The sequence below is a fragment of the Rhinoderma darwinii genome, chromosome 5, assembly GCF_050947455.1.
Source record: "Rhinoderma darwinii isolate aRhiDar2 chromosome 5, aRhiDar2.hap1, whole genome shotgun sequence".
Taxonomy (NCBI): Eukaryota; Metazoa; Chordata; class Amphibia; order Anura; family Rhinodermatidae; genus Rhinoderma; species Rhinoderma darwinii.
In genome coordinates this window covers 237,782,064-237,796,411 of record NC_134691.1, presented here as the reverse complement: position 1 = coordinate 237,796,411, position 14,348 = coordinate 237,782,064, and the positions used below count along the sequence as shown (strand labels likewise).

General features: G+C 42.7%; 1 protein-coding gene across 4 annotated transcripts in view; it reads right to left on the bottom strand.

The window, feature by feature from the left end:
* Window positions 1-12,859, bottom strand: part of TNS3 (tensin 3) — a 509,208-nt gene extending 496,349 nt beyond the window's left edge. Inside the window, exon 1 of one of the 4 annotated variants that reach the window (XM_075827007.1) lies at window positions 12,635-12,859. In XM_075827007.1, coding sequence (XP_075683122.1) covers window positions 12,635-12,706 — 72 coding nt within the window. In that variant the 5' untranslated portion in view covers window positions 12,707-12,859. The remainder of the gene's footprint in view (window positions 1-12,634) is intronic. The other 3 variants (XM_075827004.1, XM_075827005.1, XM_075827008.1) reach the window with 3 other exon arrangements.
* Between the last annotated feature and the right edge of the window lie 1,489 nt (window positions 12,860-14,348).

The window sequence follows — 14,348 nt, the reverse complement described above, 5'->3', positions numbered from 1 at the left end:
AGGGCGGTGGTGGACAAGGGGGCCCAAGCTTGAGGAACAGCCCAGGGCCCATGGTTTACTTAATCCGCCACTGATGGTACCACATGCCCCAGTCCTTGCAGCATGCAAATGCCTAAACAGGGGCACACTGGAATAAAAATTATCACAGTACAGGTGGTACCCCTTGTGAAGCAGAGGCTGCATTATCTCCCACACGATCTTACTGCTGGTGGAAAGATCAGGGGGCATCCAGGAACATTTGTTGTGCGGTCCCGCCCTTCATAAATTCTGAAGGCAGTGGTATATCCTGACCCGCTTTCACACAATTTGTAGAGCTTAACGCCATATCTTGCCCTTTTTGAAGGTAGATATTGGCGAAAGCTAAGTCTGCCATGAAAGTTGAGGAGGGATTCGTCCACACTTACATTCTGCTCAGGGGTGTAGAGTTGCAGAAATAAATTATTCAGGGAATTTATTAGCGGTCTTATTTTGAACAACCGATCCCGGTTTGCATCGGTACTTGGGGGGGCCTGTGCGTTGTCATTGAAGTGGAGGAACCTCATTATTGTCTCATAACGAGACCTGGGCATTACTGCAGAATATACTGGGGTGGCTTGGGCGGGTCTTGTTGACCAGTAAGACCTAATGGAGGGCTTTTTGACAATACCCATATTTAGGGTGAGCCCCAAAATTTTTTTTAATTCCAGCAAATTGGTGGGCGTCCAATCTCTGGCATGGGTGGATGAAGGTTTCTGCCTTATATATTGAGTGGCATATAAATTTGTTTCGTGGACAATCTGATTTAGGATGTCGTCCGTTATAAATAAATGGAAGTAATCCATTTGGACAAAATTTGTATTGTCCACGGTTATGCCAGGAGTGGCAGTAAATCCGTGGATTCTAGGCCCAAAAGATGGGGCAGGTGCCCATACAAGAGCCTGGACTGAAGGGACCAGGCTGTCCCGTGCTACAGCGCTACTTGGCCCTGCGCTTTCAAGTTCTGCAGTTTCAACTGCATCAGGGACAACGTCCCCTGAAGATGAACCTGAAGTGACGCTGTCATCGTCACTACCTAAAACAGGTTCCATCTCGGACGCCATCTCTGATGCGGTCTCCGACTCAGACCACAGCATGGCGTATGCCTCCTCGGCGCTAAACAACTTCCTCGCCATAACGTAACTAACACTAACACTAACTAAACAAATTTTTTTTTTTTAATTTTTTTTTTATATAAAACACACAAACTAACTGCTATATATATCTACACTACCGCTAACAAAAAAATAAACCGCTATTTCTATATATATTATATATATGTGGATATATATATAATTATATACTCCCTACCTGCCTATTCTAATAGAATAAAAGATAGAAAGGTAGATATATAGAAAAAAAGATAGATGGATAGATAGATTGTATAGATAGATAGAAATCTATCTATACAGAGAATGTTTTAGAGTGTAACTGTATTTTTTGTGTAACTGTAACTGTAATCTTCTGGCAGCAATTCTCCCGAGTCTCTTCTTCTCCTCAAACTGAAACAATGTTTGAGGAGAAGAAAAGAGGCAGGAGATTTACTGCCAGAAAAGTCAAAATAAAACAAATGTGGTCGCTGTGATAGGTTTTCACAGCGACCACATGTTCAGGGACCATCAGATTGGTCCCTGATACTCTGCCCAGTGCCCAGAGCTGTTGGTAACAGCGTGGGCACAGGGCTGTGTGCACGCGATCGCGTGCACACTGTTTTCTATGCAGAAATGCATGTGATCGCTGTGATTGGTTGTCACAGCGATCACATATTCAAGGGCCAAAAGATTGACCCCTGACATTCTGCCCAGTGCCCATGGCTGTTAGCAACAGCCAGGGCACAGAGCTGTGTGCACGCGATCGCGCGTGCACAGTCTCTGAAGTGCCGCCGTAAATAGTCTATACGGCGGACTTTAGAGACCCTGACCGCTGGCCGTAAATATACGTAAAAATATAACCTGTTAATTCCCTATCTCCTAACTAATCTAATAGGCACTTTGCTGCTGATAACTACAGCGTGATTTTTTTATTTATTTTTTTAAACGTTTATTATTTGCAAAGTTAGGAGCATTTTTCTAAATATGCTAATGTGGCTCTAAGGGCCTGTTCACATCACCGTTTGCTTTCCGTTCCGGGGTTCTGTCGGAGGTTTCCGTCGGGTGAACCCCGCAACGGCAAGTGAAAGTGAAACCACAGCTTCCGTTTCAGTCACCACTGATATAAATGGTGACGGAAACATCGCTAATGGTTTCCGTTCGTCACCATTCCGGCAGATTTCCATTATTCCGACAGAATCAATAGCGCAGTCGACTCCGCTATTGATTCCGTCATTAAAACGGAAACCTGCCGGAATGGTGACGAACGGAAACCATTAGCTATGTTTCCATCACCATTGATACGGAAAGCCAACGGTGATGTGAACAGGCCCTAATAGCCAAATAGGAGGTGAATTTATTTTCACTCTGGGCGTGTAATGTTTTCTCGATGACGCTGTACAATGCCTCATACAGCTTCTCCCCCTTCCCTGCCCAGCAACACAGTGTAATCATATAGTATACAGCTTCCATTCCCGACTGTGTTTTCAACGGGCGATATCTCCGGCTGTGTCACAGCTAGAACCGCGATCCTGGTGTCATATGAAAGATTAGAATTTCCTCTTTCATATGCCACCAGGTGTTATAGGTGGTGGACAGTCTGGGATGTGGCTGTTTGAAGTGATCCCACTTCCCTCTAGAACAGTGCTTCCTTCCCAACCGAGGTGCCGCGAGAATCGTGCAGGGGTGCCGAGGCACTCCACTTACTTCAACTATGTCCCCGACGCTTACTCCAACTATGCTTGTAGCAGACGTGACGCATGCACGTCTGCTACAAGTACCGCCCACCACTTCCCACTAGAAGAGCCTGACGGAGGGAGAGGAGCCATTAACGCAGGGCAGGGTAAGTATTTCTTATACAGTTTGTTAGCAGTTGTATAAGAACCGGAGCCAGTGGAATCTTGGGAGTAGTAGTTCTCTCCTCTTATACCTCCTCCCTGTAATGTCCTCTGATATCCAATAATAACAGCCTGGACATACTGGGAGTTGTAGTTCTCTCCTCTTATACCTCCTCCCTGTAATGTCCTCTGATATCACATAACAGCCTGGACATGCTGGGAGTTGTAGTTCCCTCCTCTTATACCTCCTCCATGTAATGTCCTCCGATATCTCATAATAACAGCCTGGACATGCTGGGAGTTGTAGTTCTCCTCTTATACCTCCTCCCTGTAATCTCCTCTGATATTCCATAATAACATTATGGACATGCTGGGAGTTGTAGTTCTCTCCTCTTATACCTCTTCCCTGCAATGTACTCTGATATCACATAATAACAACCTGGACATGCTGAGAGTTGTAGTTCTCTCCTCTTATACGTCCTCCCTGTAATGTCCTCTGATATCACATAACAGCCTGGACATGCTGAGAGTTGTAGTTCTCTCCTCTTATACGTCCTCCCTGTAATGTACTATGATATCCCATAATAACAGCCTGGACATGCTGAGAGTTGTAGTCCTCTATTATACCTCCTTATTTATTCCTTCCCCAGGAGTAAGCACACTTCCTGTCTGTAATGGTCACTTTACTAGAGGGGCTGATGGTCATTTTACTGTGAGTGGAGGGCTTATGGTCACTTTACTGGGGGGCTTATGGTTTCTTTACAGGGGGGACTGATGGTCATTTTACCATGAGGGGGTCTGATGGTCATTTTACTGTGAGTGGCGGGCTGATGGTCATTTTACTAGGGAGGCGGGCTGATGGTCATTTTACTGTGGGGGGACTGAGGCTGATGGTCTCTTTACAGGGGGGCTTATGATCTCTTTACTGGGGGGGCTGATGGTCATTTTACCGTGAGGGGTCTGTTGGTAATTTTACTGTGAGTGGCAGGCTGGTGGTCATTTTACTAGGAGGGGGGTGATTGTCACCTTACTGGGGGGAGCTGATGGTCACTTTACTGGAGGGGGCTGATGGTCACTTTACTGGGGGGCGCTGATGGTCACCTTACTGGGGGGGATGTGCTGATGGTCACTTTACTGAAGTGGGCGGATGGTCACTTTACTGAAAGAGGCTAAGGTTGATGGTCACTTTACTGGGGGGCTGAGGCTGATGGTCCCTTTACTGGAGGGGGCTTATGGTCACTTTAGTGGAGGGGGCTTAAGGTCTCTTTACTGTAGGGCTGATGATCATTTTACTGTGAGTGGGGGGCTGATGGTCTCTTTACTGGGGGCTTATGGTCTATTTACTCGAGGGTGCTCATGGTCATTTTACTGGGGGGGGGGGACTGAGGCTGATGGTCTCTTTACTGGGGGGGCTGATTTGTTTCTTCACTGGGGGCTGATGGTCTCTTTACTGGGGGGGCTGGTGGTCACTTTACCGGTGAGGCTGATGGTCTCTAGTGGAGGGGGCTGATGGTACTTTACTGGAAGGGACTGATGGTCACTTTACTGGGGGGGGCTGAGGCTGATGGTCACTTTACTGGAGGGGCTGATGATAATTTTACTGTGAGTGGGGGGCTGATGGTCAATTTACTGGGGGGGGGGCTTATGGCCTCTTTACTGTGGGGGGGCTGATGGTCATTTTACCGTGAGGGGGTCTGATGGTTATTTTACTGTGAGTGATGGGCTGATGGTCATTTTACTGGGGCGGCTGAGGCTGTTGCTCTCTTTACTGGAGGGCTGATTTGTTTCATTACTGGGGGGCTGATGGTCTCTTTACTGGGGGGGGGCTGATGGTCACTTTGCTTGGGGGGCTGATCGTCTCTTGACTGGAGGGGGCTGATGGTCACTTTACTGGGGGGGGGGCTGAGGCTGATGGTCACTTTACTGGGGGTGCTGTGGCTTATGGTCACTTTACTGGAGGGGGCTTATGGTCTCTTTACTGGGGGGCTGACGATCATTTTACGATGAGTTGGGGGCCGATGGTCACTTTACTGGGGGGCTTATGGTCTCTTTACTGATTGGGCTGATGGTCATTTTACCGTGAGGGGGTCTGATGGTCATCTTGCTGTGAGTGATAGTCTGATGGTCATTTTACTGGGGGGGGGGGGGCTGAGGCTGATAGTCTCTTTACTGGGGGGACTGATTTTTTTCGATGGTCTCTTTACTGGAGGGGCTGATGGTCACTTTACTGGGGGGCTGATGCTGATGTGACTTTAGTGGAGGGGGCTTATGGTCTCTTTACTGGGGGGGCTGATGGTCACTTTACTGGGGGTCTTATGGTCTCTATTAGGGGGGCTGATGATCATTTTACTGTGAATGGGGGGTTGATGATCATTTGACTGTGAAGCGGGACTGATGGTCTTTGAGTGGTTTCCACCTCTGACCTCCCATTGAAATTAATAGGAGGCAAAAAAAAAACTGCAGCGCTCGTTTGGAGTGATTTTTTTGCCTGCGGTTTTTGCATTAGCTTCAATGGCTTAAAAAAAATGTGGGCAAAAAACAAAGCGAAAAAAAGGGATCTTGAGGCAGCTTTTTTTTTTTTTGCCTTACAAAAGAATGCTGTGTGAACATACCCTAAGAGTGTCTTGCTTGTTTTTAGCCGTTTTTTGTCGTTTTGTAAAGAAGTAGGGGTGCCCTAAAGAATTTTTTTTCCAGGGGTACCTCGAGCCTGAAATTTTGGGAAACTCTGCTCTAGAATGTCTCTCATACAGTGTGAAGCAGCTTTATGCTGATAGGACAGCGTCCGAGGCTGTGAGGCAGTTCCACCTCAGGAGAATCGCTGCTGTTATCTTCCACTTTAATAAAGGCTCATTTACATATTGAGAAAAATGCTCATAACTGCAAATAATAAACGTTTTTTAAAACAAATCACACTGTAGTCATCAGCATCATAGCGCCTATTAGATTAGTTAGGAGATAGGGAATTGATAAACTGGTGACAGATCCTCTTTAAAGGGACAATTCCATAATACAGCGGCACATGGAGTACTCGTGACTCTGTAGTATGGCTCTGCCGTGTTCATGAGACTATATTACATTGTCCCTTCAAATGATTCCCCATTTGAATTTAATGAGGAAAAACTGCAGCACTGAAAACCACAATAAAAACTGTGACTGGGTTTTTTTTTATTTAGGGTAAAGCAACCACAAAACTAAGTATACTAACATGCAATTTTGCCACTTTTTTTGCAACAGTTTTTACAAGGTGGTAAAAAAATAGGGGTAGAATTATATGACAGCTGGATTAAGAGTATCCTTTTACTGTAATGTAAACAGCTTTCCACAAACTTTACCCCATTTGACTAAAACTTGACACAAAATAAATAACTGATCTATTATTTCTATATTATTTTATAACTGGTGTATATATGAAACAATTTTACAGCTATTTTTCATGATTTTGATGATACAGGTTTTTACATCTCAGTCGACACAACTAACATCACTGAACTGTACTTTGTTTTGTGTAAGGCTATATTTACACGCATAGCAAAAAACGTCTGAAAATACGGAGCTGTTTTCAAGGGAAAACAGCTCCTGAATTTCAGACGTTTTTTAAGCCACTCACGTTTTTCACTGTCTTTCTTACTGCCGTTTTTGGAGCTGTTTTTCTATAGAGTCAATGAAAACCGTCTCCAAAACGTCTCAAGAAGTGACATCCACTTTCTTTTCGCGGCTGTTTTATTACTATTTATTATTTTTTTTCAAAACGGCCTCGGAAAAAAATGGCCCGTCGGAACAGAACGCTTTTCCCGTTGAAATCAATGGGCAGACGTTTGGAGGCATTCTGCTTCTGATTTTACGCCCGTTTTTCGTCCGTTTACGGCCTGAAAAACGGCCGAAAATAAGCCGTGTGAACATAACCTTACTACTTCAAAGCTGTACTAGTTTTTTCATTTATAACAAGACCAATATACACCTATTATCATATTGCTATATTAATGGGAATATATTTTGTAGTTATTAAACTACAGTGTAAAACCTATTTAAGTTATGAATAAAAAAAAATATTTATACGGGATTGTCTCATATTGACAACCCCTGTCAATATACCCTATTACGGATTACGGACATTAGAGGGTTGCAAGAGCTGCTCCCATTCTGCTAGACCAGGATAGTCAATACATGACATGGACAGCCATGCAGTTGATTAACCAGCATGTAATTCTAAATTTTGCCAAAATGTCAAATCCGATGTGGCTTCTCCTGATGATAGCAGATGATCCCTGTGATGACCACTATCTAAAAAGCGGTTGTCAGAAATGAGACATGTAGCCATTTTATATTCATCGGATGCTGGTTTCTACTACTTCTATTAATGATATACAAGATTATCCTTTCATACAACAGCTGAAAGTTAGAATTGTGCAATAAAATGATAGTACATTGTATGGTATTATTTGTACAACTTCATGATGAGCTAGAAGTGATAATAATATTGATATACTAAATATAACCTGAAGTGTTCATCTTGAAAACCTATACCGAAAAAGTAAGTAACTCATTTCTGATGACCACAGAGCCTTCTTTTAAGGAATCCAGCCATTGTGTCCTCTCTTTATAGCCTTAATTGGCATCACATTTGAAACCCAGTAAGAATCCCCTGGAGAGGAGTTGCCAAAGACTTGTTTTGAATGAAAGTCCTAAATGATCCTTGCTGAAACCTTAGCAGACATAAACAGACAAAATGCGTCTCTGTGCACTCTAATGTGGCTGGAGAGCTGACATGAATGTAATATGCTAGAATAAAGCTTTGTTCTATTTCAGAGGCACACCAAGTTCTGGCTGAACCCCTGAGATGCCAGCTGTGAATTTCATTTACTGCCTGAGCGGGATGGTTTGTCCAAACAATTTAGGTCAGTTTTTGGCAATTATTTTCTACCTCCAGTTATATTTTAATTACTAGGTTAGGAAATTACAAGGCGATAAGGAAATAAAAAGTCACTTGAAATAATTTTACAACATGCAAACACAGTGCAAAATTTGGATTAAATTTTATCTTCTTCGTTTACATGTTAGAAACAGAACAAAAAAAAAACATCCTGGAAATTCATGAATTATCCCACGTGACATACACTTTTGACCCTTCTGCTCATGTGTCTAGCTATAGTAATGAACAACATGACCAGGGGCGTAACTAGGAAAGACTGGGCCCCATAGCAAACTTTAGACTGGGGCCCCCTCTCCCCTGGGTGTCACACAACCTCCCCTTGTAGATAGTGCCTTTTTTACAGCCCCCCTGTAGATAACGCTATACAGCCCCCCTTTAGATAACGCCATACATCCCCTTGTAGATAACGCCATACAGCCCCCTCTGTAGATAGCGCCATACATCCCCCTGTAGATAATGCCATACAGCCCCCCCTGTAGATAACGCCATACATCCCCCTGTAGATATCGCCATAAAGCCCCCTCTGTAGATAGCGTCATACACCCCCCTGTAGATAACGCAATACAGCCCCCCTATAGATAACGCCATACAGCCCCCTTTGTAGATATCTACAGAGGGGGCTGTATGGCGTTATCTACAAAGAGGGCTGTATGGCGTTATCTACAAAGGGGGCTGTATGGCGTTATCTACAGGGGGGACTCTGTATGGCATTAGCTACAGGGGGGACTCTGTATGGCGTTCTCTACAGTGGGGGCTGTATGGCGTTCTCTGCAGGGGGGGCTGTATGGCGTTATCTACAGCCATACAGCCCCCCTGTAGAGAACGCCATACAGCCCCCCTGTAGAGAACGCCATAAATCCCCCCTATAGAGAACGCCATACAGCCCCCCCTGTAGAGAACGCCATACAGCCCCCCCTGTAGGGAACGCCATACAGCCCCCCTGTAGGGAACGCCATACAGCCCCCCTGTAGGGAACGTCATACAGCCCGCTCTGTAGGGAACGCCACACAGACCCCCCTGTAGGGAACGCCATACAGCGTCCCCCCTCCCAAAAAAATGCGACCTACAGTGTGTGCTACAAAAGACATGTATCCCCTATCCCCACGGGATAGGGGATACATGTGTGATCGCTGGCAGTGATAGGGTGAACGGGGGACCAAAAGTCCCCCGAAGTTCTCCATGACTAACCTCTGACTTCCGGCGTCTGCGCAGCTCAATAAAAATGAAAGGAGCGCTGGTCACGCATGCGCACAAGCGCGACCGGCGCTCCATTCATTTCGACGGAGCTACAGGCACAGACCCCGGAAGTCCGAGGTTTGTGATGGAGAACTTCAGGGGACTTTCGGTCCCCCGTTCTCCATATCAATGCCAGCGATCACACATTTATTCCCTATCCTGTGGATAGGGGATACATGTCTTTTGTTTAATGGCAGAGCGGGGAGATACCTCCCTGCTCTGCCGTAGTATTCAGTGACGTCGCGCTGTAGCAGCCATAGCGGCTGCTAGCGGAGCCTCCGGCCATGGTGGGGGCCCGTGCCGGCGGGCGACACGGGCCCCCTCATGCCGCGGGCCCAGTAGCAGCCGTAGCGTCTGCTACGGTCGTAGTTACGCCACTGAACATGGCTAAGTACTTGTTATATGCATGTTTGCCGAGATTCCTATTTGGAATGTCAAGACTGATTAAGTATATCCCAAGTTCACCGAAACAACTCTCTTAAACGCTGAATTTGCAAACAATTTTTAATATTTCTATATATATTGCAAGATGAATGATTTCTGGTCCGACATTCACAATGTCCAGAGTTTTCTGCCAGTGTGTGTCTACTGGAAGTTTAAGCACTCCTCAGGTCAATATGCAAAAAAGGCAATATTTAGAGATATGTAAAGTTTCGGCCACAATTTGGCCTTTGTCAAACTTTGCAAGTAAATGGCGAAATGATATAAATATTAAAGTAAGCAGAAAATACTTGTCACACATGAAGCTATCATGAAAAAAATTAAATGAATTACATATAGATGTTTATAGCAACCATAACAATAATCCAGGAAAAATAAAAAAAACGCCTAGTACGGTCCTGTAAATACACAATCTCTGGCCTGGATGAAGGTCAGGATAAGAGTGATACAATGGTCAAAATACATTATTTGAATACTTTTTCGACTAACAGTGGCTGCTTCAACATAGTGTTGAAAAAATAATCACATGATTTGATCAGGCACTAAAGTTCTGAAACTCGGTGTAATATTCCACCCGATTAAACTGTGTACATTTTCAGTAGTATAACTACAAGCTACTGGACCCCAATGCAAAATCTGTAACAGGGCACTCGCCTATTATGGTGTCTTTAAATGTGACAAAGTGGCTTTTGGGTCCCTCCAGGCACCTGGACCCAGGTGTAACTGCTACATTTGCACACCCTATAGCTATGCCCCTGGCCATTTGTTTTTGGTTAATAAATGCAATATCATTTATCAAATACTATGTAAGGTTAACATCTAATCCTCAATCATCTTTGCTTGTAATTTAGCTCTTCCAGTCTCAAGGACCGAATTAATGCACTTTAATGTGGCTTCCAATAAATGTGGCAGCTCAAGCTAGCATTTCTGTCTAAACTTCCAGTAGACACACACTGGCAGGAAACTCTGGACATTGTGAATGTCGGACCAGAAATCATTCATCTTGCAATATATATGGAAATTTCAGTCAGGGTTCCGTTCTGACGGGAAGCTCCGACGGAACGCCAGAACGGAGCCCTAACGCAAATGTGAACGAAGCCTTAGATATTTTTATAACAAAATCCTATCATTCGGGAACTAAAATAGAGATTATGAATAATTCTTAATAAATGGTGTTTATGTGAGCTGTGGAAGTCCCACAAGTGATATCAAGATGAAATATAGAGATCACATTGCTCTTGAAGGGATTGCCTGGCCAGTGAAATAAATAGTATAGTCTATAGTCACAGTATAGTCCATGTATGATTCAGATTCATAACTTATTGAAGTTGTTATACCCAGTAAGTAACCCCTAATGAGCTCTGGAACTTATTTTATTATCTGCAATGATTTTACTAACACTGAACACATATGCAATATATCTAGAGAACTGCGGCACACGAACACTACAAAATGTCGAAAGCTAATGTCAGAAGGCTGTGATATGGCCATGTTTTAGGGTTCATGTTACGGCCGCAGAGCATGGACCCCCAGTGGTTCTACTGACCTCGACTTAGATCATCACATGGTTCTAACAAATTATTTGAATCATCTTTCCTTAAACTCTAGTCACACCACGTTTGGCTATACAGTTGACAGTATGCATCTGTATATATACTAGTATATTTATTTATATCTATTATATATATATTTATTTACATCTTTTTTTTTGCAGTATATGTATTTAAAAGATATACGCCTGATAGAGGCCATATGTGGTGTCACTCAATATGAATAATTTCTAATCAGCTTGTCTCATAAATGATCAACCACAAAGACGACTTCTCTGTAGAACACTAGTCTAGTGACCATATTGATTGTACTGTGTCTTTAAGAAACCAGTGTAAACCTGATTCCATCTTTTTTATTATTTTTGAACTTTTTACCCTTGATTTTTTTTTAAGACACAATAGATAACGCACAAAATTAAGATCCTAGAAAACACACAAATAGCTCAAGTATAACATTTTAATGAAGGACCACTGAATACAGACAGACTGAAAATAGGGGTCTATAAACTTCAATTCATATAATAATAATAATAATAATAATAATAATAATAATAATAATAATAATAATAATAATATAATACTAATCTTTTTATTTATATTGTGTCAACATATTCCGCAGCACTTTACAAATTAGAGGGAACATGAACAGACATTACATAGTGACAAAGCTAATTTACAATTCAAACAAGAGGAGTGAGGACCCTGCTCGAGCTATATACAAGAAAACTGCTAGAAAAATAATATACTAAAATAACGGAATTGTCACTAGTGGGAGAATTTCTGATAATCTGGAAATATGGCAGTGCTACTGTAATAATTTTTAAAATTCCCTGTTATGTTTCAGCAGGCTACAAATAGCTAACCTGTTATCTGTCAGCAGACCACATATTATTTAATGACAGGCTGTAGTCTAGTTCTAGTAAAATAATGCCTGTAGTCTGCTGTTACATTGGATAGGCTATAATATTCACCTAGTAGGCTTTTCTTCTATTTACATATCTAACAGGAATAATTCCAATAATAATTTACTGTGGAAATACTATTCAAGCTATTCTCGATTACATTCTAAAAGAAGCCCTAAAGACAGAGCCATATGTTCAGCTATTATGTTTTATGTTATTGATTATACCAACACATACACATGTGTCACAAAAAGTAGTTTAAAATATATAACATATTTCATATAATAAATGAACAACTGCCAGCAATGTCCACATCATAACTCAAAAAACTTATACTGAGTCCAGAAATACATATAAAGGAGAAATCACAATGTTCTAGTTGTGCATTTTTGTGCTTCACAGTAAGTACCACAACACAGAATCAGATTCCCGGGCACAACCACTGCAAGTTTTTATACTTCTGCGTGCCAGGTTGCAGGGTCGTTCAGATTGCATTGTGATTTCCCCTTTATTGCATCAGGATGAGCCAATAAGTGGAGGAAATCTTTACCTGACACAAGTGCGCATACTATACACCATGCAGCAGCCCCTCCATTCATGCACCACTTTACAATAGGGAAAAGGCTTGCATTACCTTCTGCAGATCACACTCGACTTGTTTCTTGTTATTCTTCTTTCGACAGCAGGAAAAATAGACTCCTCTCATGTTTTCCAAAGACACACAAGAATAACAATATACAGAGTTTACACAAGACTGCGCAATCCAACTTCCAGTGAAATGCTGCTCTCCATTCTTAGCATCAGTGCTGGAGATGAATGAACCTAATGCAAGCTTACAAAATGATGTCAACTCACACCCCTTCTCCTCTACACCCACCAGCCTTCTAATCCTTCCAGGGCAGGGATTGGCTGACTCCCTCACCCAAGGGACTCAACTTGGCATTTCAGATGTCAACATGTGTTTCCAACACATAGCTGAACATCCATCCAAGGAGTGCACCAGAGAGCCCTCTCCTTTCTGTGGTAAGCTCTGTCTCTTTGCACCTTGCATACAGAGGTCTTGTCATGTTGGTGCCATACAAATGAACATCTAGTGAAGAAAAAGTAGGACATTTGTTTGTAGTCATGTAATGACTCCAGTGTAATGCCCATATCTGTGTTAATCAAACCATTTATTACTATATATGATTTGCTGCAATGTCATTTATAGTAAAAATATTATTTTGCAGATAAAAATAAGACAACGTACACAAGAGACTGAGCAGCATGTAAAGGACAATGACTTGACTAGCTATTACTAGCTATGTCCTTGGCATCTGGAGATAGTAAATGTGATTAAAGACATACTAAAAAGTACAGGGGGTGGGCTGGAGAATTATGGGACGAAGTAGAGATCATATCACACTCACCTGGAGAAACAACATGCTTTGTTGAAGACGTGGTCATCTGTACTTTCAGTCCCAAAACAAGAACTGCTGTTGGAAGGCTTAGACGTCATATAGTTAGTATGGTTGAAAAAAAAGCACATGTCCATCAGGTTCAACCAAGGGAAGGGAAAAGGGAAGGAAAAATTTCTACACATAGGAGCTAATATTTTTTTGTTCTAGGAAATCATCTAAGCCTTTTTTAAAGCCATCTACTGTCCCTGCTGTGACCAGCTCCTGCGGTAGACTATTCCATAGATTCACAGTTCTCACAGTAAAGAAGCCTTGTCGCCTCTGCAGCTTGAACCTTTTTTTCTCCAGACGGAGTGACTACCTTAGTGTTGCTCCCCCTAGGACATATGATACATGCAGGTTTTTGGTACCCAGATGCATAACTTTACATTTATCTACATTAAACCTCATTTGCCAACTGGTTGCCCAAACACTTAGTGTGTTTAAATCCGCTTGCAATTTACGAACATCTTCCATAGACTGAACATTACTACATAGCTTGGTGTCATCTGCAAAAATAGAAATAGTGCTATTAATCCCATCCTCTATATCATTAATAAATAAGTTGAATAATAGTGGTCCCAGCACTGAACCCTGGGGTACACCACTTATTACCGGGGACCATTCAGAGTAGGAATCATTGACCACAACTCTCTGAGGTCCATGAGCCAATTCTCAATCCAATTACAAACTATACTTTCTAAACCTATAGTCCTTATATTACCCATTAGACGTCTATGAGGGACAGTGTCAAATGCCGTTGCAAAGTCCAAAAACACTATATCCACAGCGGCTCCTCTGTCTAGGCTTCTGCTCACCTCTTCAAAAAAACAAATCAGGTTGGTTTGACAACTTCTGTCCTTAATAAAACCGTGCTGGCTGTCACTTATAATACATTTTTTTGTCACACAA